Source organism: Charadrius vociferus, unplaced genomic scaffold (assembly GCF_000708025.1).
Source record: "Charadrius vociferus isolate BGI_N301 unplaced genomic scaffold, ASM70802v2 scaffold32, whole genome shotgun sequence".
NCBI lineage: Eukaryota > Metazoa > Chordata > Aves > Charadriiformes > Charadriidae > Charadrius > Charadrius vociferus.
The window spans coordinates 6,687,391-6,710,618 of NW_009647856.1; the positions used below are offsets into that span (position 1 = coordinate 6,687,391).

At 42.3% G+C, this 23,228-nt stretch overlaps 1 protein-coding gene across 1 annotated transcript in view; it reads right to left on the reverse strand.

Moving 5' to 3' along the window:
* CAMK1D (calcium/calmodulin-dependent protein kinase ID) overlaps positions 1-23,228 on the reverse strand; it is a 178,888-nt gene that overhangs the window by 34,239 nt on the left and 121,421 nt on the right. Inside the window, exons 4-5 of the mRNA XM_009883008.1 lie at positions 11,401-11,539; positions 7,053-7,179 (exon numbers count right to left, since the gene is read on the reverse strand). Of these exons, the coding sequence (XP_009881310.1) occupies positions 7,053-7,179; positions 11,401-11,539 (266 nt within the window). The remainder of the gene's footprint in view (positions 1-7,052; positions 7,180-11,400; positions 11,540-23,228) is intronic.

The window sequence follows — 23,228 nt, forward strand, 5'->3', positions numbered from 1 at the left end:
ACTCTTTCCTTCCCAATTCATCAAATTTTGCCTCCAAATTTTCCTCTAAAAAGAATCTTTTTTTCAAAATGTGCATCAAATAGGGTTTGTGTGACTCCATTTCCTTTTTTTGTTCCAGCCCTTGTGACTGAATTTTGTGACAAAATACGTGGGAGAAGGGAGTTAATTTCCCCCTGTCCTTAGGTGATTAGATGTCTTCCAACTCTCCAGTCCTTCCAAATTCCCAATATTTTCTTCACATATCTCTTCTCCCTTTGACTGTCTGCTCCTGTTTGCATCATTTTCAAGACCGGTAAACATTATACATCTTATATCCCCCAAAGACAATATTATGCAAATGGCTCCTGAGCACCATGGATCCGAGTCAGCTCCTGACATTATACAGATATGCCACATTAACATAACAGAACACAAATCTGAGACGAGGGGATGTGAACTTTGTAAAGATTCTCCCTCTTAAAACATCAAAGCTGTGCTGGGGCATTTCTCTCTGTTTTAGAGGAGTGAAGAGCACTGATAACAGACAGTAGCTGCTGCTGATGGTGGATGTGAAGCTGGTAAGAGCACCACAGCATCAAGCCCAAAGCAAATGTGAGACTATTACCTCCCCCTTTGGTAAACTTTAATGAAGAAAGGCAGGAGGTTTAAATAATTATTTTAAGGCCAAATGGCTGCTTTTGATTTTTGTTCCAAAGAGCAGACATGCAACAGGAACAGGAGAACATAGCTAAGCATCATCTGTCTCTGATATATGGAAAAGACGGATCTATTTAATGAGCTGAAAAACAAGTCAGAGGAGCTCTTAGAAATGACAGTAGATCAGCGCCAAGAGGCAAAAACAGGAGACGCAATGAGAAAAATCCAAGACCTGATGGCATTAAAGGATCAACACAGACGACTGAGGAGACAAAACAGCAGTAAGAAGAGGAAAGTCAAAGCTCCCATTTGCGGCACTGGGGAAATGCCAGATGGGCTTCCAGTATCACTCCTCCCCAGGGAATCACTGTGGGCTCAAATGCTACACAACAGTCAGCCAGAGACGGGGAAGTCAATGAAGCAAACCTGGACCATTCCTCTGCATCCAGGCCAAATCAGCATTGCTACCGGCAAAACATGGCAGGTAAAACGTGGTCCCAGGGCCTCATCCCACCTGCAGGTATGAGAAGGTGTGCTTCCCAGGGCACTCCACTTCCAGGCCAGATGGTCTGCTGTTTTACAGTTAGGGTTTTATTTGTTTAGTTATGTTTTGTTTTTAATAAGAGAAAAAAAATAAAAAGCTTGTTTCAAACAGAGATTTTAAGAAAAGGTGCAAACCAGGAACCTTTGGAAACATTTCAGAGCCCTATGCCACCACTCCCAGTGTGCACAGCTATGCTAATAAGCTCCCTAAAAATGCAGCTGCTGGATGCCAAAACCAACAATCCATGCTCTTGCAAAGAGCTCAAGTGATGGGGATTGCTCTGATACTTTAAGCCTGTTGAACAAACTGTACAAGTCATGAGGGTGCCTGTTCTTCATACCAGCCTCATGCTTAAAAGCGATTCTCCTTCACTCCCATGATGGTGCTACTCCCAGCAGATTTTGCTGTCTCACAAGAACTCAGCCTAATGCTATTTTCTGCGGTTTATATGGCTTCACACAAGCTGCATGCCAGAGGGAACGAGGCATTTGAACAGAGGGTGGTGGTTTTGAAGATCCCCATAGGAGTGACAAAGCAGCAGGCTTCCATAAGTGTGGGAGGAATAAAAAGATCTAAAATAACCAGGCACCTGCTTATGCCGGGCAGGGACATAGCTTAACTGGCCAGGCAAATTGGCCTGGTGCAAGCCAGGACTAGTAGTTCAGCTGGTAACTATTTTCATGCCAGTTTTCATCATGTAGGCAGGTCCTGCAAGTAAAGAAGGGGAAACCTGGGCTGCACAGGTACAAGATGGACTTGAAATCTGAGAGGGAAAGTGAGTAACCGGCAGAGCTTGTAAAGGGCACCAAAGGGAGATGGTGCCAGCCTCGTCGCTTAGTACTCAAAGGTACCACGTCAAGAATATGGACAGAGAGGAACAACCCTGCACCATTGAGAAAATGGTTGGATGCACGAAGGGTCAACCCAGACCCTCTCCTGAAGCCAAAGATGGTGCAACAGCAGCATGAGCTCCCCTGCTGTTATACAAAGCATCTTCCTCATAGCGCAAACAGACGAAGAGGAATATGAAGCAGCTTCACCACAAGACCAGAGTCCCTCTTCCACTGACTCCGAGGATGAAAACAACTTCTTTCCTTCTCACACAGTCCTCCAGTGTTCATCTTGATCTGGTTGGCCAAGACTTTGCAGTTTGGTGCTGTTTCTGAAGGACTGCAGGGTTTTGGTGCAGCTCTGCTGGCTTCTTGTGCTCCTGTTGTCCCTATTTCACATTGCTGGGTCAAATTTAAAGAGCTGTCATGGAACACAATGCAGCTACACCCACAAGCCAGCAAACCCACTTCAAGATACGGCAGTGGAGCTGAGCAATCGTACTGTTATGAGCTTGTGCCTGAGTAAACCCTGGTGAGAGCAGTTCCCATGCTTTATTTTTACTTTATTACTCATATTACTGCCTAAACAACTCCTGGGGTTGCTTTTTGCTAATAAGGATATTCTAAAGGCTTACTGAATATTTTCAAACTTTTGACTCAAAGGATACCGAACAAGTCAAAATTCAGCATGGAAATCTGTGCTTACTTAAATGCTTTGGTTTTGTGCAGGGCTAAGAGAAACACATGGCTTTGACATGATCTGAAATTGCTACTGGGTTTCTGATAGAACAGAAAGGTGTGAAATGACCTTTCATAAAAGCACTACAGAGAATAAAAGCAGCGACTGAGGTGGGGTGTACAGGGACCAACCACACATCCAGAGTCCAGCCCAATCCCTACGACAGGGAAATACAAGAAAATTTTACTTGAAGTTGGGTTGGGACTCAGAGCAAGAATTTTAAATCTCAGTAGGATTAAGATATTAGCCAGCCACAACACAGTTCATAATTCAGCATTTCTGCAAAAGGAGATCAGATTGCTGGAGACAGGCTTTCTAACATTTTTTCCAAACTTTTCAATGCTCATAAGCGTCTTGTGAGTCTAAGTCCCACCTGCAGAAGCAACCAAAGCTTTTGCGAGACCAGCTCTCACGGAAAGTAAGTCAGTGAGACCTAGCTTCCAAGCAGCCAAAATCTCTCTAGAAGAATTTGCCGAGTGACTGGAGTCACCTCCTGGTGAGTGCCCAACTTGACACACCTCAAGGTTGACTTATTTTCAGGCAGTTTTGAACACCTTCTTCATCGAAATCAAGTTCTTATAAACAGTCTCAACCTGAGCAGCCCATGGCAGATCACTAATGACTTATACAGATCTTGCCCATAACCACAGAGATCACACAGGGTTTTGAAAACGCCACTTCTTCTCCAGTCTAGAAGATGGGGTGGGATCCATGCAAGTCAGTCCACACACCTAATCTGCAATGCAATGAGCCACACAAGCTGCCTCATCTTACCCAATTGAGGTGCTATCTGGAAGCTGGGCATCTAGTTGCAACTAGACTCCTTCCATAAGAAATGGAGAGAGAGAGATAAGAATCCTAAGCAGATAAGAAAACGGAGAACCTTTTTGTTAGAAGAGGTTGTATTATCAGACCGCCTCTTCAGTAAGTAAACATTTAGATTTGCATCTTAACAAAAGTGCCTCAACTAAGTCTAATTGCATTAAATTATCCTAATTGTCATCTTTTCACCCTAGGATCAAAATCTCTGACAAAACTCCTGAAAGAATAAGATTTCTGAACCATGGACAGTAATTTAATCTGTAAGGCAGAGACTTAAAAGCTAAGGGGCTAATGCACTACAGGTTACACACACTTTAGATATACTCTAATTTGATAAGTAATACTTTGATTTTCAGAAAGAAAAGTGATATTTATTAAAAGTTTAGTTATAATTACACTCTCCCTTATTCAATGAACACATGAACAGGAATTTAGTGTCTTGGGTACCACCTTTCTTGGAGCTGAAACTAAGAAAAGCTGAGTTAAAAACTGAAACACACAGAGTTGAAAGTATATCCTAATCAGTGAAATTAGATAGAAATGACAGGGTGCTCTCACACGCAAATACTTGCAAAGGGAAGCAGATATGAGTTAAGATCAGGTCTGCTACCAGGTCAGAAGTTTGTTCAACACCTTGCACAGCAGGATCCGACTGGGTCCATTTCCGGAGATAAGGAAGTATAAATAGTAGCAGATTTTAATGACTTCTTAACTGCCCCCTGGGTGCCTTTGGCATGTGATGCATGTCTAACTTTTTTCTAGGAATTTAAAAAGAAGGTGCTTAAACTGACAACAATAATTAATTCCTCATAAAATCTTTGAAAATGGGATGTTCTACAAATCTTTTAAAGAAAAGTGCAATGAATTACACTGTAGGCGATGGATTCCCGAGTGTTATTTAAACACTGGGTAAAATAGCTTGAAAAAAAACCACAAAAAGGGTTGGCAGAGAAGGCACTTCATGGGCCAGCACTGTGGCCTGTGACTGCCCCAATCCAGATGAGGACATGTATTCATGTGGTGCCACTACGAGGAAGGACTCTTACATTTATTTGAGGGCATTTGAGGCAGGTGCTGCAAAATGGAGTGATGCTGGAAGGCATGAGATCTTTTGGATGTGGACAAATGGCAGACCACGTATGCAGAAGCCATGTCATCAGGTGTAACACTCACGGAGGCCCATCTGTGGGCATCACCACAGTGACTGGTAACAAAATTTTTCCGTGCTTGGAAAATGTTGTCTGGGCAACAAATTATACTGAAAAAAGAAAATGCAGCACTAAAGAGGAGCTGTCTCCCATGCAAAAGAAAAAAAAAAAGAAATAGAACAAATATTTAAAGAGGTTTTCTTTGTGAGAGAGAGGGAAAACTCCTGTCAGCACTTCAGAAATAAGCGGCCATGACCTCTTGAACCATGATGAGTAAATCCTGCGCTCAGCAAGGTAACAACAGGCCTGGAGGCACTTGTGTAGCTATCAGTGCCCAGACCATGAGTAATGAGAGCTCTCAAACATCTCTCAGAGCACTACAATTCATGTCACATGCTCCGAGAGCTTCCTCTCAAAAATAGCAAGTTTTCTTATGTAAATGGCACGCTGAGAGGCCATATGAGATCACTCGGTGCCCCAGCATAGTCGCACTCCCTCATTTTCATCAGCGCTTCAGCAAACATCATCTGAGCTTCCCTGAGAGTTATTCTAGTCAGTGCCCATTTCAGAACAAAATAAAACATGTTAATTAAGGACAGAATAGCTGACAGCAAAAATTATGAAAATTGCTATTTCAGCTCAATTCCTGCTAGTGCTTTGGAAGAAGGTTTCCAGTCTGGTGTGATTACACAAGAGAGCAATTCAGGCTGCACAGAGTCCATCCTTACTCATACGTCTTAAAATAAAAAAAAATAATATTATGAGCTGATGGCTTCATGATGGGGAAACCAAAGAAATCTGTTCTTTTCCTGATGTTATCAGGATGGAGTGTGCCTGTGCAGCGTGAAGGTAATGCCTGGAAAAAAGGGACAACTCTGGGACAAATCTGGATCACTGTGTCATAACCACATCATCTGTTTGGGTTCTCATACAGAATCACAGAATGGTTAGCGTTGGAAGGAACCTCTGGAGATCATCTAGTCCAACGCCCCCACCAGAGCAGGCTCACCTACAACGGGTTGCACAGGACGGCGTCCAGGTGGGTTTTGAATGTCTCCAGAGTGGGAGACTCCACCCCCTCTCTGAGCAGCCTGTGACAGTGCTCCACTACCCTCAAAGTAAAGAAGTTCCTCCTCTATGTTAAGATGGAACTTCCTATGTTCAAGTCTGCGTCCATTACCTCTTGTCCTATCACTGGGCACCACTGAAAAAAGACTGCTCCCATCCCCCTGGCACCCTCCCTTTAAGTATTTGTAAGCATTGATAAGGTCCTGCCTCAATCTTCTTTTCTCTAGACTAATGAGACCCAAGTCCCTCAGTCTTTCCTCATAAGAGAGATGTTCTAATCCCCTAATCACCATGGTATCATCAGAGCTATGAAAATACAGGTGAGGTGGCAGCTGCAAAGCAAAAGGAACCTCTGTCTGACTGCTGGAAAACATCAGGTCTTTCCTACTGGAAAGACGTGAGACAAATCTATCCCCGGGGAAGCCACTGTCATTTCAGTTTCATGGATTTTATGGATACCCCAGAGATTAATTTTGCTGTCTCAGCTGACTAGCTTGGTATCGTAGGAGGCGCGGGCTTGCTGGATGTCTCATGCATGAAGCGAGCCTTTTAAACAGTGTCTGCTCAAACAGACCCTGTCATCGCCTGCCATAGAATTGTCATATTCAGTTACTTTAACTTTTTTAAAAGGATGCTGGTAAACAGAATGCTAACCAGTAGCCTGGTACAATCACTACTAAATGGACAAAATACAAAAGAATAAATGATAGGAAACAATTTGACACTGTCCAGGAAGGCTCGGGGATCTAAAGAGCTTCTTATACTGACATCTAGGAGTCGGTAACTTAACATGGTTGTAACAGAGGATGACGGAACATGTCTGAATAAATGTAGCTCTTTCATTTTACTGTCCTCTATCAGGGGAATCTGGCAAATGCTATCCTTTATGATTAAAATAACATGTTACATTAGGTAAAGCTTCTTGGTTTTACAGGTTCTTGCAGAATCAATGCACTTGAGGATATTCTTCACATGCTCCTAATTTAGCTCCAGGCAGTGTCTTTGAGAAGACATATTTTGCAAAGGATTAAAATGATGAAAGTGAAACCCACAGTCCCTAAGCTGGATTGCAGGATGTGGACCCAAAGTAGAAGAGCACCCAAGACAGAGCACCAGTAACTTCTGAAATCTCTAGTTCTAACGAACATCCATAAATATCATGTGCTCCATTTAGTAGCACTGGAAAATAAGTATTATTCCCTTTCCCGTATGTGTCTGTATTGCATCTGGGAAGAGTGGACAGACAGTATAATCAAACCTCTTACCAACATAGCCAGGGGTCCCGCAGGCTGTGGACATAACATCTCCTTTACCCTCCATCTTTGACAGTCCAAAGTCGCTGATCATGATTTTTGACTCTTCATCCTGGCTGTAGTAAAGCAGATTCTCAGGCTAGAAAGGAGAATAAGGGTTTTGAATACGCAAGTCCAGTAACAAGGTCTGTTGGCTGATGCTTTGCATGTAATACGATCCTTAGTTTGTAATACAATCCCTAGTTAAATCATACGCTAATATAATTTGGTTCCCCTAAATCCTAAAGCGTTGCTTTTAAAACCTATATGGAGATCCTCTCCAGGCCCCTGTCTGGCAACTAATGAAGAAGCTGACACCTTGAGCTTTGAGTAACTTCCCTGGGATAACGAACCTCTCCTTTGGCACCCCAAATAAGAACTAAGGCTCGTCCCTTACTTGTGAGATGTGTCTGACATATTATCACTTCACAGTGACAACACAGAAGGATTCATTTGAAGGCAGGTAAATACAGTAAATCCAGGTAGTGTAATGAAAAGTTTTTATACAGCACTTAAAAAAAGAAAAAGGAAAACAGTAGGTATTAGAGAATTTTTGTATCTTCTCCACTGGAAATAAACTGTTATGAGAGAGGAAATGCCTTTACAGTTACCAGAGTTGCAGCAAGGATGTTTTAGCTAGAGCTGATTAGGAAAAAATGCTACAGCACTAAGCATAGTGACTTGTTTATGCTGAGAGAAAACAAGAGTCACTCCACAAAGCCCCGTGACTTTATACCAACATCAGGCGGGTTGGAGAGCCCAACCAAACTCCATCTGCTACAGCATAGTCCTCCATCCACGTATTTTGAATGTGCTACTGCTACACAGCAAAGCTCTCACTATGTGCTGTGAGAGCACACTTCTCCCACTACTTAATATCTGGGCTTGTAAAAAAAGTCCAGCGTCTGCTGGCACTCTGACAGCCTGGTGGTAACTGCGTGCCTTGGGAGTCTTCATCTATAGAAGTGAGAGATACCCAATGTTTCAATGTAACCCTGGTGCAGACTTTTGCCCAGAAGCTGGTACAAACGCCCACCCGCACGCAACACATTTTGTCTATCAACCCACTATGCGCTCCAGGAAATGGTGAGAAGCAGCTGGGGCCACACAACATCGTCAGACTCTTTGGGACACATCCAAACTTGGATTTGTAAGGAGGAGCAATTGCACTGCAGCAGCACCAGCATCTGCCTTCCCTCCCCCATCGTCATAACCTCCTGCTCTGGGAAAAGTGGGGATGAAGAAGCACTGAAGGGTGATGTTGCCTCCACCCTACTCCAAGGGCCCCGTTCAGCTTCAAGTTGAGGTTAAAGCACTTTCTGGCTCCCCAGCTCCAGCATGAAGCCATGTAGTGATGGCTTTATGCATGGGACATGATGGTTATGACAGAATCTACAAGCTGCATCCACAGCTGTGAGCCAGCTGGGACTGAGGCAAAAAGGGAAACGATTCTGTTCATAAAAATAATTAGGAAGTCGTACCATTTATGTTTTTTTTCGTGATATCTTGTAAGTCTAGTGCTTCAACTGACACTGTTTTCTGTGACACCATGAGTCAGTTTCATGCCATGATCTGCCCTTGGTTAGAGTTGCTCCTGATTTTTACTAGTGCACTTCTGGTCTGCTGAGGGGTTGGTAGAGCTGGTACTAAGGGAAAGACGATTATTTCTCAATGATTTCTGCAAACTCACCTCAGGCTCCTCACTTACTCATATTTAGTAAGGCCAAGAAACCCACCCATTTAAAACTTAAACTTGTTTAAAACCTTTTTAAAAGAACTCTACGAAGCAGAGCTACTTGAGCCTTTCAGTCTTTTTGTGCATCCTGGACTTCCATGGACTTCATCTGCTGCCATCTCTTGTTATCTGCTGCTGCGTTATTTAGATTAGAGACTTGGAGCACAGATCTGCTTTTGCCAACTACAGCAAGTACTATTTTGGTATCTGAATGACACATAATTACAATAAATAATTGTTATATATGTTTTGAGGGTTGTATTTTTGTAGAGTGGATTCTTTCCCAGAGTTTCAATTTGGGGGATCACAATTCAAAACTTGCACATATCTTGATATTTTGAGATCATAAAAAAGTGTTATTATATCTGTACTTTTGCCATCATGGTATGTTTGTGCTAACAGAAATTCACAGTAGGTGTTCTTCATACACCAGATTTTATGAGTCATTTTAACAACTGATATAGTACTGACAAAGACTTGCAAACAAACAAACAAAAAAAGAACGGAAAAAGAGTTAGTCTTTGCCCCAAAATACCACTGGAGAAGGTTGGTTTGATCTAAATTCAGCATGTCCTTACATAAACTCTGAAAGTAATTTGTAGATGAATCCACTTCCCAATTACCAGATCTCATATATTATTATACGAACTTTTAAATAAGATTAATCTGCTTTAAAGTGAGAGCTACAGCCTTCCTTTAAATTATAACGGCAGGATTATTAAGAGCTCATACAGTGGAGTATCTGTATTAAGAGGACTCAGACCTCCCTCCAAAACCTCTGCTTGCCGAAAGAAGCCTGGTTATTTCCTACAAATTGAACTTGAGAGAAAGCTGGTCATGTTAACATACTAAACAATGCTTCCATACCAAAGTGCAATAGAACTCTAATAAATATGAGAATATTTTTACGTACTTCAGGAAATGAATGAGAATGGAGGGCAGCATGTAAAGACCATGGGAGACAGAAGACTAACCTGTGCCTCCTTACAAAAAAAAATATCATTATTTAGGATTGTTAGGACTAAATTGCACAGTGATGAGGAGGAAATACTATTTGCAGACATCAGTGTATATTTTCCCTCAGCATATTCCAAGGTTTTGCCTTGAAAGTGTGCCAAACCAATACTTTAAAAAAATGTATTTCTCCTTTCTATTATTCTACTCTATCTTTTGAAGTGAAGATCATAGGATTCCCACTTCTGGCAGAGGTGACCAGGACTGAGGCAAGTCCCCTGTAGCAGTAAGGTTCCTGCAGGAACGGCCCCTGCGCAGCAAAAAGATTCACATCTGGAGTCAAAGAGTGGCAGAAGGAAATGACTGTGTTGAGGTTTTCACAAAACGAGGCCACGTCTGCCTGTCCTGGGCACTGCTCCACCTTGGAGAACTGTGGTGCTGGTGGTTACAGGGGTAAGAGGCTCTGTTTTGGCCCCACTGCATCACATCTTGCAATAATTATTTTACTCCATGCAGCATTTCACATCAGCACTAATTTTGAAGGAGATAAAAAGCAAATAAACAGTATCTCTCATCACTACAATTTTTCATCCATCTTACGGCAAAACAGTGAAGTCATATTCCCGGCACTATAACTTTTGTTAAGAGGACTTGCCAAGAATCACAAAAGTGGAGTTTAATATTAGACCGTATTAAAAATACAATTGATTTAAAAATACATTTAATAAAAAATTTGTATTTAAGAAGTAAATAAAAAAGGGAGTTCTTTGTGGCTCTTGACTTTACTAATGTTCATTAAACCTTTACATAATTTGACCTGTTTCATCAAATTCTATTATTATCTTTACATGGGGACAATTCAAGGCCACAGCGTCAACATCCAAGGCAGCTCCTGTTTGGAGCATACTGCTGAAACGCAAGAGGTGTTATCTCATTCACTGAATTCCTAATTTCTGGCAGTAAACTTTGGCAGAATTAACTACTTCAGGAACTGAACCCACACTTTTCTTTTGACATTCGTATCTCTTTCTAATGCCTTCTGCTAATTTATTATTTAAGATACTAACAATGGTGAGGTTTAGCTGTGTGTTATGAAATCCAAGCCTTTCTGCTTATCTTAATAACAGCTTAAGATATAGGGAGGAAACAATACAGAAATAACGTTTTGGGGTCTTTTTTGACAGAAAAGCTGAGAGTTTTTCATGTGATAACACAGTAGAGCTGAAAGGAAAATCATCTCAAAATCACACTGGCACACGATGTTCCTTAGAAGAATCTTTGCTGCGAAAAGTGTCTCCAAAAACACTGGTCCTAGACTACTTTACAGCAGTAAACACTTTCATCCCAGCTGAGGTGAGTTTCCTGCCTTAATGTAACCTTTTGAGTCTTAATGAATGACTTTTCTCCCACATGTTATGTGCAAAACTGTCGTTGTAACAGCATTGATCGCAAAGTCCTCATTAAAAGCAATTACGATGGGAGGATATGGACTCTTCAGAGCACCCTTCTTATGGTAAAACCTTACTAAAAGAGCAAGTCCCAGGGGAGGCTGAACTTACATGTGTTAGACTCACACAATTAAGCAACCTTCGTTAACACAGCCTGGTAGACCGAGTCACGCTATAGTCGTACCTTGAGGTCCCTGTGCACGATGCCCATTCGATGCAGGTAATAGACAGCATCCAGGACCTGCCGGATCAGGGTGCTGGCATCCTTCTCCGTGTAGAACCCTTTCTCGACGATGCGGTCGAAAAGTTCTCCCCCGGACACTCTGAAAAACATGACAGGATGCAGAGGCATGAGGACATGCTTTGTAAAGTGCCTTCCACCTTGTTAAAGGATGGCCTAGGCCATGCACTAGCCATGGACAATCCAAGCACACGTCCACCTGGAGCTCTGGGAGCCCTCCCACTGTCCTGACAGTATTTGGTTTTGATTTCTTCATAGTCCAAGGACGGGTCTCTGCCTCAGAGACCAGAAGAGTAGCAAAGGGCAAAGAAAAGCAGTAACAGAACTAAACCATAAGCCACCATGCTATGATGGACAAAAAAATCCATCACACACCAGAGAGTGGTCAAAGACTCACTAGAACTTGCAGAGGGAAGAGACAACTCTTCCCCAGCAAAAGCCAGGGGAGCAGACACCAGTTTCCAGGTTGTCCCACCCTAGTGAACTTCATGTAGGTGAATTCGGTGTGCCCTTCCCGCTGGTGCTGCCCCACTGAGACTGTAAGGCTCCCTGCCAGTATGAGTCCTTGGGGTTCACTTTTCACTCCACCGACCAAAGCTTGGCTTTCACCTTGGAGGAATGGTCCCATTCTCCTTTCCCCATCAGCGAGTGAAATGCATATAGTAATTACTGCCAGTACCAATAGAGTGTTAGTTCATTAAAGGACTCTGGGTCTCTGGCAATTTTAAATGCTCTCGGGGGTCCCCCCTGGCTTTAGTATGTTCATTTATCAGCAGCCACAAACTCTTTAGGCAGAGCACAGCCTTTGCCTGGCACTGGTAGCAGACAGTTATTGATGAGGGTATGCAGATTATCAGCGCAATTAATCACTGGATGACACAGATGGGGAAAGGATTCCACAACTCAAAGAGGAAAGAAAATAAAACCTTGACATCCCACTATTTAATGTCTGCTATATTACGCTTTTCCTCTGCCCTGCTAGAAATAACATGTTCTGAACCTGATCTTAAATAAAGAATGGACACATTAAAACTCCCAGGAGGAATATCTAGGGAAACAAAAGAGGAAAGAAATGTCTGAGTAATTGAAATAATAAAACTGTCAGCAAAAAACTACCCTACAAGGGTAAATAAAAGATTTCCATTTTAACAAGCAAAACCTATTAAAAAATAAAATGTATGCGATTTGTTTTTTCAGCAAGTTGCACCACTTAGCATATCATAAATAGCACAGTAAAACTCTCTTTAAAAACAAACCTAATAAAGGGAAAATAATAAATTATTACAGTCATTAAATACATATGGACTGTGAGCTTGCCATTCTATGAACACTAGGTAATTCAGCCACAGCCACTCCAAGCAATAATCTGCTTGAATAATGCCATGAAGTCACTTCCCAGGGAAGTTTGGAGCCTGAACGGCAGAGAAGGCTACCGCGAAAAATGAACACATTCAACTTCAAAACCGAAAAGCAATCTGGGAAGAAAAAAAATAAACCGGATAATCCCCTTATTAAGTGCTAGGCAAACAAACCAAACAGCTTGCTAAAATATTGGCATTAAACTGAAACTCTGCAGTAAAGGTGAAGTTCACCCAGGGTCTGAAGTCCACCCAGGAGACCCCTGGCCGTACCCAGCAGTGTTGGGGCTTGCTGCTTGTTGCCAGCAGAGAGGAACCGGAGCAGCCGTGCTGGGGCAAGGAAAATTCCCCAGTATTGTACCGAATTGGAGAGCCTGCGACCCAGGGCGCAGCAGGGAAGCTCAAGGTACGGCAGACAGAGGCTGCACTGGCTGAAGTGCCATCACACAACCACCTGCTCTGAGATGACACCCTGAGCAACGCACAGAGAAACTTGAATTAAAACCTTTTCCTTCCTAATTTCTCACAATAGGGGTTGCATTCCTCCTATATGTATATATACATATGTATACATACACAGCGTGTTGCTCCAAGCCCCTCTCAGCCCTACCCCCTTTGCCCAACCCATCGAGTGCCTTGCCAAGGGAGAACGGACACACTCCTGCCTCGCCGCTCGCTGAAGGCAGATACAGTTTTATTGAATCTGGCTCCTATTAGCTGACTGTCTTTTTATATTTCCCCTGCAGCCCTTTTGTTTCCTGTGGATTGACTGCACTGCAAATTGAGCCCACGCAGTAATTAATGTGACTGAATACAGCACATTTCCCCATGAAAATGTGGTGCGTGCTGTTTTGCAGTTTCATACAGTTACTTCTGTTATGTTCAAGAGATGGACTCCTTTTGTAGATACTGATTTACATCACGTGCTTTCCCGCACAAGGACTCTCTCCTTCGACGTTTGCAGAGAGTATACTTCCACAACAATTTTTTTCTTTAAAACTACAAAATTTCCCTCCCTGCCAGCTCGCTCCCCATGCCCCCTTAAGCCTCATTCTTTAATCAAAAGCTTTTCTTTGTCAAATTTAGTCCAGTGGATCTACTGTGCTCAGGCTCAATCTGTTTATAATTTTCTTTCAACACACGGAAAATATTTGCAACCTCTTAAATGATGCATTGCAAACCAGAGCTTAATCCAAGGACTTAGGAGCAGCAGCTGATAAGTTCACAGCCACTGGCTTATTTAGAAGGTCAACTGCACCCCGGATACACGCAGAGAGCCAAGGGACCCATGTTCCTATTTATTCATGCTCTGTGTTAAGGTACATGGGATTTGCACTCACCTATAGCGTGTCCCCGCTGAGGGCAAGCGTCATGGCTGGGGTTGACTTCCCAGGGATGTTTTGCAACTCAGCACCCAAGGCCATGGCTACTTTCCATATGGAGCTTATGTCCATATGGCTTTTCCCCTCCAAAATAGGGTTAGCTCAACTGTAATGTCATTGGGAATGCCGCTCCCTGTCTGGTGCCCAAGGACTGGCAGAAACCAATGCTGTTCCAGGAGCAAACCAGAAAGGGCAGCTGGGGGAGAGCACTTGAGCTCTGAGCTCATGGTGGAGATGTTGCTTGTTTGTCTAAAGCTGGTCTTGATCCCAACCCCCTCTACCCTGCTGAGATGGGACTTGGCATCCGGCTCCGAACAGACCTGGGCACTCCTCACAACGCGCTGCTGCAGTTGGTTTGTTCCAGTCTTTATTATGCTGGGATACTTTTTTTTTTTTTTTACTTTTTAAATGGCAACACCAGCTTTGCCCTCTCGTTGGCAATTCTGAGCAGCGCACAGCAGGCAGAGTTGAAACTGCAGGCAGAAAGAGCAGAATTAGGTCTTTGTCTTAAAGAAATTTAAGACAAATTTTCTGACGAGAAAGAGAGGGTAGGACGAATTTCATATTAGCCGAAGAGGACTGCTCCTGTCCTGCAGCTGGCACTGGCTCATGGAGCTGGGCACACTGTCCCACACATGCCCTGCTGATTTCGATCTTGGTTCCCTGCAAAGAAGAAGTCAAAGGAGGAGTAGCCAAGTGCAGTAGCCAAGCATTTAACCCTGGGAACAGCTCGAGTGTCATGCTGTGATCCAGAGTGGCATTAGCCCTGCCCAGGGTCTCAGAGCTGGGCAAAAATCAGCAAAGCAGCTGCAGCTGCATCTTCTGCGTGGATGTCTGCTGGGACCGCCTGCAAGGCGTGTGCAGCTCCATCTCTTGGTCCTTGCTCAGCTACCAAAAAGTGGCTCTCCCTGGTTTGCCAAGGCGTGTGGGGAAAGCCCAGCACTTGGATGTGCTGATGTTAGTACATCTAGACTATCAACACGAGGAAGTCCAGAATAAACATTATTTCCATTTTTGTACTGCAGGAAAGAGAGAATCGGACTTGGCCTCATGAAACAACCAGGACATACAGCAATGTCCTGTTCCACAAGCCCTACCCCACTACGAAAGATGCATTGCCATCAAACCCCAGTTTGAAGAGGGGCAGTAGGACACAGCTTGACCATATGAAAAAAGAGGCATTCTCTGCAGTTCCAATGGGGACACACAGATTGCACTCTGGTTTCAGGGTTTCCTGAGATAAAACCTTAGGGATCTAGTGTTTCATTATGGAGAATTCATGTATCGACCATGCAGATGATGCAAATCTTCCAAAGGATCTCGCTTGGTGATGGAGTTTGCAATAAAATCCTACAGTCCTCTGGTCTGAGGTGAGCTATAGAGAGCTTGCCCAGCTCTAATGAAGACAAACAAGAAACAGGAAATAGAGACAGAAGGTAAAAACAGAATTGGTGTCTGTTGTTATATTTCTGATCTTTTTTTTTTTTTTTTCTTTTGGCTGGATTTGGGGATTTTGCCTCTTTCTTTTTTCCTAATTTGGTGTTTAAATGTAGATCCAAACCTCTGGCTCAGGCCACCATACTCAGTGTCTCAGTTTAGGACTAGTTTCAAAAAAACTTTGAAAATGCCAATGGTTTTGTGTATACGGGTGAGCTACCTCATTATCTGGGCTGTGTGTACACACAGTTGGTTGAATGTCCTGCACAGACAGTAAAAAAGGACCCAGAAAAACCTCACAATTCTCACTAGAGACAAAGGAGAGGTCACTCTAACAGTGTCCTAATAATTATTAAGGCTCTGTTCAAGGGTTGGTGTCAGTCAGTCCTTGTCACTTACACACTTTCTATATTTTTGCAATTTCTAATTTACAGAAATAACTTGGGAGAGATGAGGAAACATTTCAGCATTAGTATTACACCTTTACTTTACATTAACCCATTTCACCATCAAGTTCATCAAAAAAGAGCCAAACTGACAAACGAAAACAGCCCCTGCTACAGGGAAGAAGAAAGGATGCGACCAACCTTTTTGTGAAGGAACCGATTCCTTCGCAGTACCATCAGGAAAACAGAACATGCAAAGTTTCAAAGAAACGCTTTGATTAAAGATGAGCACCAAACAAAATCTCCCTCGTAATTTAAGACTCCGAAACTCATAAACAAAGAGCCAGTCTCTCTGGATTTCTGATGTTTTTGCCAGCAGTGTGAAACCTGCACCCGTGCCTTGCAGGTCACTCTACCAGGTACCTGCCAGACCACGACCACAGCAGGGCTGCCTGGCGGGGGACATCCCTACATATGTTAGCCTTCAGGTAAAAAAAATGCATGAATAAAAGAACAAATAAATGTTGGAATTAAAAAGATGTTAGTAATTTATTGATATTAATGTATTCATGCTACCCTTTCTTTCTCCTGCTGCTACCATCTGTGTGTACAGCTAAATCCTCTCATTTATTCACCCCTGCATCCCCCACTGTTATCAAGTGTAGGAACCTTTCTGCTCGTTTCAGGAGCTTGAAAAATAACACCCTTTGAAATATCCCTTTGACTTCTTTGCCATTTGGCAAAAACCCGATGTTTTTCCTTTTTGTCTCATTTGAATTACAGGTTGGAATTGTTCTGGACTGTTTACTGCTTGACAGTTTAATTGTTTTTTATCAAAAGTCTTATTGATGAACTCATCAGCGGTGGATTTACGCAAAGAATCTCATCAAAGCTATTCAGAGCCGGTAGGCTTTTCCCTCCAGAAGCGCATGAAATTCACCTGATTCTTCACTGCAGTTCAAGCCATGACCCAGCCTCCTTTGGACAAGTCATCAAAGCACCACCACGTTGGGTTAGCAGAACCACCATGGAAAGGCAGAGACATCCCTAGGGACTCACTAACACTGTTTAAACCTGCAGACCAGGGATGTCTAACTGAAAGAGGTCTGATTTCAGAAATTTGGAACAGGAGGCCTCCCAGGCCAATATGAAAAATAGGTAAAATACGAGCATTACCCTACAACTGTGAGCAGCTCACTGATCAGAAGTTACACATTCGCAATTTCCTACAATATAAATCAGAAAAAGCACATAACTCAGCCCCCAGGGCATGAAGCTGGAAGTGTGAGGTGAGATAAGAAAGACCGAAGGGACCATTCCTGGGAAGTTCTGGCTTTGAGCATAACTTTTCTCTAATGAAGGAATTCTTATTAATACAAATATTTCCATTTTTAAATTTTATTCTGTTTTTAATGGAGGGCTTTTCTGTTTGGCTTTAGACTTCCTCTGCATTGTGAGAACGCATGAGAACCAGAAAGCAAACCTGGCCAGCTCCTTGTTCGAAAGGAAAGAGAAATTGGCTGCCTTTGTCTCATTGTTGAAACGACGTAACACATAAAAAGAAAGGGAGTAAACAGATTAATAGATTTTAGACTCAGAAAGGAATATTATGATTATTCAGTCTGACCTTTTGCAAATATAAGTATGTGATTAAAATTCTCCTCGTGCCAATAATGTAAGGTGTTAATCAGGCAGGGACAGATATTGCTATAGAAATACTGTATGTTCTGCAGAGACTTGCCTTAGTCAGTATACATCTCAGAGAACTGCACCGGCTTTCTCATTTGCAGCACATCATAAAATATTCAGCCTGAACGAGGCAAGGACTTTCCTTGTTATTGTAGCTTTAAATCACTCGCCTTAAAATATGATGGTAACGTAAATATATGCTCCAAGGCCACCAAAGAAAGGACATGGGATTAATTATGGCTTATTTTTTTTCCAGAATACAGGTGTGTGCATGCGGTAGAGAGGGGTGGATGGGTGTTAGCACCCTCTCCTTTGACGGTGCTGTTCAAAGCAACATTGCTGTGGGATTTATTCTGGAGAGCTGATGGTTCCTCAGCCCTTCATAACCACTGAGATGGTGGCTGCACCAGAGGAGTACCCCCCACCCTGAGGGGTTGTTTTGGAAATATTTGGGAAAAAATGATGTGATCATCTCTTAGAACGAAACTGAGCAAACTAAAATATTTTCTTCCCCTGCATTAAAAGTTTTGTATTACATTTGGTGAGCAGCTGTAGTGAGGTTGTGCTTTGGAGAACAGACTTGTCTTTCCACTGGGATAAGACCATTAAGTCTCTGGAAAGCTCAGGTCAGGGATATAATGTAGTTTGGCAGTTAAAATCTTTGGAGACAACATTTTCCTTCACAGAATCCCTACTGCGGAGCTCTTTTGAGTTCCATGATTTTTTGAGGTCGGTGCTGTCTTTTTTGTACAAAATTTTATTCCATATTCAAATATTCAACATTGTATTCAAAATTTCCCTGGGTTCCATCAGCGGTAAAAAGTGTGACAGCGCTAGTAGCAACCAAATGACAAAGGACCTCAGGTTTTTAGGTCTCTGATGACTAAACCTTACTGACTGACAGCTTATGACAGCCGTTCAAATGCCAGCAGCCCACTTGCCTCCATCTATGCTTGTCCCCCCAGGCAGCGGTGCGTGGAGGAGACCTAGGACCTGCCAGCTACAGCAACACTCCCCCAGTGCTGCTACCACTATTCATGAGGCATGTATCCGTAGTAAAGCAGCCTGCGCCGATAAACCCACCACGCAATCAAATCCTAAGGAATATTGTGGCAAAATTTCACATCTCTAGCACTCTGCTGAGGTCTACAAACACCATGAGCACATCTTTTTTCCACTCTTCTGAGCTCTTATAGTTTGATTGGCACCTCCACAGGAATCATCTAGTACTAGCAGCTTGATCACACTCAAGTGTGCTCCTTGCCATTTTAAAAAAAGTCCTATGGACATATATATTGGCTATTCAGCCTGTTTTTCTTTTCGTTGCTTTGCATTACATGAAAAAACAAAGCTGAATCTCAGCAATGGTGACTTTCACCTGTGCCCACCGTGTCAGTCAACAGTTTGCTGTCACCACACGTGAATCTGTACATACAATGGATTCACCACAGGTTTCACTGAGGAAAAAAACACAGCATTTTAGAAAATGTCATTAAAGTATGCGCAGTCTGCATTGAATAACTCAAAATAACTCAAAAATTTTAAAGAAGCAATTACTCCCGAATCTATCCATTTCCTTATGTAAGGTGTCAGCAAATCAGCCCATGCACATTCACTCTTGCTCATTGTGTATATATATATATATATATATGATTTTGTTGCCTGAACCTTTCTCACTTTGCTTCTAGAAAACAGAAAAGTAGAGGTCTGTAGACAAACCACCACACAAAATATGTTTTCCAGTGTCCGAGGGCTGGAACAATGTATTTCCTAACTGCTGTCATATGCCTCCAGCTCTTCATAAAATAAGCGGATAGTTAAAATCTGGAGGAGATTCCTCACCTGACAGCAATTTAAAAGTGGGTCATGTTTCAGCACTAATAGGTCGGGTTTGTTTTCCTTTTGACATGTTTTCCAATGGAAACCAACCTCGATGTCCTGCCAGCATTAACTAGGAAGAACAAACCTAAAAATAATGAGAACCGACGTAACTGAAAATGGATACTGTAAATTACGCAATGTATAGTAAACAATTCTGAAATATAAGATGAATGCAGCACTAAGAATTGTCATAAATATCAAAAAGGACCACAAAAAAGTATAGTAAAATCACTCTCAGCAGGAGATTAAACAGCCCAGCTTTTCTCTGAATAAAGCTTAATAGAAATTTGCTTTTGTGTGTATATTCCTTTTTCTGAGTCTGATTTCCACATACTTTCTTAGAAGAAAGTTTGCAGGCAGACGTCATTGTGGAAAGAGCTGACGTTGAGATAACATTGGATAATACTTGCCTCAATGCAGGAAGAACTTTGAAGGTCCTTCTATCACCTGTATTTCACACAAATTCTACTTTTTTTTTTTTTTTTTTTTTACCTTTTCTATAGGATATACAATACCTACAGACTTTGAGTTGTCCCTCTGTTCTGGACAAACACAACCAGGGAAAATTTATTTTGAACCAGAAAAAGCAAGGCAGTCAACTGGTCAAGACATGTCGTTGCAAAAATTAATTTGTCCAAACAGTGGGTAGAAGTAACACATCAGGACCTAAATAATAAAACCAAACAGACCAACTTAACTGTAAATGGTATAGGTATCTTGTTTTATCACACTCTTAAAACTATATATATACATTTAAAAAGTTGTTAATGTGCTCTTCAACTTTTGAGAAAGCATGAAGAAACTTGCAGAGAATTGATAAAGAAAACCACAAAATTCTAGTTGCTTATAATGAAGTATTTCTCAGGAAATCAGCAAGTAACTAAAGCAAATACAAGGAAAACCCCTTTCTATGGTACATGCACAATTTTAGAATATATTATGTCTATAAAAATCGGGAAATAAATGTTGGTGTTCTCAAGGATACTTTGCTGAAATGCTCTGTGGCCATGCAAAAGCAAGCAGAAGGTTTGGGACAAAACTGAGTGCTAAGGAAAACATAATTTGTCCCCCTAAATGTCCATGGTACACTCACACCTTCAACATTTTGACAAAGTTTGTCTCACCCAGTCTTGCAAGTCTACAGAACAAGTGCCTGCATGTGAGCTACCACCCTCATCTCTTTCACCCAACACAATGAAGGAGGCATTTCTAGGGTGTGATGCTGCTAAGGGCATACTTCAGCGTGTGAGAAACAGAAATGTCCATTTCTGTGTTCATTTGGACAAATCCCACCATCGTGACCTTTATGGAGAAGAGTCCTGAAGATGCTTTGGCCAAAAGTATAGTCAAACTTGGGAAACGGTAGAGAAGAAAAACAAACAGGACCAGAGAACTCCTCCATGAAAAGAGAGACCAAATTTACAAAAAGAGATGACAGAAGAGATATGATAGCGCTCTTCAAAATCCTGAAAAGGATGGAACACAGAAAAGGGAAATTATTTCATACCATAGATGAGAAACGGGGAACCTAATGGACTTAGCAGGTGGTGGATTTAAGACAAAACCCTTTGTCATCTGAGAAGCAATCCTGGAACAGATGAATCTTTGGTATGACCCAATAAAATGGTGCTCGAGTTCTTATGTTTGTGCTCGTCAAATTAATTATTGAATTATTCACTCAACTCTGGTCTGAATGTGCATACCTACATTAAGGGAGTCTTTTGATTCACTCACTTAAAATCAATATGACAGATTCATAGATTTTAAAGCCATTATGATAATCTAATCTGACCCCAGACAAAACAAAGACTGTACAATTTTTGCCTCAGATCCATAGCTCCTGGCTGGACAAAAGACTATCGTTTAGCAGTGTAGCCAGACTTGACTTAGAAGATACCACTAATCCCTTGTCTGCTTTGTCCAGTGGTTAATTACACGCACTGACTAATTACATTGAGGTTTTTTCCGATGATAATTTCTGATGTTTTGTCATTGGATCCCTTTTACACAGACTGCAGACTCTGTAGCTATATTAAAGCAACCATACTCTTTTTAGGCTTTGGTAACTTCATTTTTCCTGCTTCTGGCTGATGTTTCTCTCTAAAAAAAAAAGATATTCAACATTTACTTTCATAGCCTTTGTGAAGAGCTGACCAGAAGCTGAGCGCGTATACGGTGATGCTTATTTCCAGTCCTCCATTTGGAAACTTAAATTACCATGCTAAGTATCTTCACTTACATCTGCATCGATAATGATGTGGCCATTTCTGGACAGGATATGGACCAGTACTTAATATCTGTATTTCAATATTGAATCAAATATAATCTAAATAGAATATAGAGTTTCCAATTACCACTTTCTTCTGAACATCATTTGTTGACTCTGCTACATCTCATGACATTTATCTCACCACTGTTCAACCAAAATATGCCCATTTTTCAGTGGAGAGTGAATTTCTCCGATTTTGAGCAGTGTACAGAGACATCAAACTGAATTCTTACAGGTTGGATGCAGTCTCAGCTGAATAAAACTTATGTGACTGTTTAGAGCAATATTATATCCTTAGCCAGTAAATTCCGTTTCAACTGGAGCTGCAACAGCACTTGTATTGTCATTGAAACAACCAGGAGGAACAGGAATTGAATTTGGAAACCTCAGGATTGTACTCAAGTCGATTCATCTCTTGCCCAGTGACTTCTGAAGAGGGGACAGTGGGCACAGTCCATGATGAGACAAGGATGAGTGGCACACACAACCAAAGCAAAGCTGTTAAAAGCAGTTTATGGCAAGCACACCGGTCTGAATCCCACTGCTCCAACCCCACTACAATCCATGATGCTGAGCATGCCTTGCTGTGTCCCACCTGAGACTTTCCTCTCATCTACCATATTAATTGCAATTTTTTCACACTACCCATTCTTTTCCAGCTCCGTGCAGGAAGCCCCTGAGTGGATGTGATTCATGGTGCTGCTCATGCATTGCTGACGGGCCAAGAACAGCACTCGCGTCTAAAGCTTCATGTTTATTTGCAGATCGCCAGCTGCCTTGTCCCATTAGCAACAGCTAATTTCCAAGCTGCGCCCCTTGCACAGATAAGGCACGGCAGGGGCCAGGAAGACCCGCTGATTTATTGTGCTTTGGCTGGAGGGTGGGCAGCACAGATATTCTCTCACGGCCTCGAGGGAAGATTTATGATGTACAAAAGAGGCACTTTCTTAAAAAAAAAAAAAAAAAAAGAGAGAAAAAGGCATCTGGTCCTAATTCTTGATATTCTCAAAAAAACCCCAGAAGTCGCGCATGTGAACCACAAACACTCATGTGACTTCTGCTCTTCAACTACCGTGGGATGAGCTCCCCAAGAAGATGCTGTCCATGGCATCCCCGTGAGAGACAGGAAGAATGAGGTGCCACCAGCAGCCAAGGAAGCAACCAAGCAAAACCGGTCAACAGCCTCCAAAAATGCTGGGAAACCACAAATGAAACCAGCTGGGCATGGAAAGGACAGAAAGGATGATCCTGCCAACACCCTGTGCTTGTTCAGTCCATGTTGGCTGCCCGGCAATAAAACCTGGTGCCACAGCCACAGATTTACTGGTTTTAGTCTGTGCAACAGCTGAATTTACTACCTTTTGAAAGA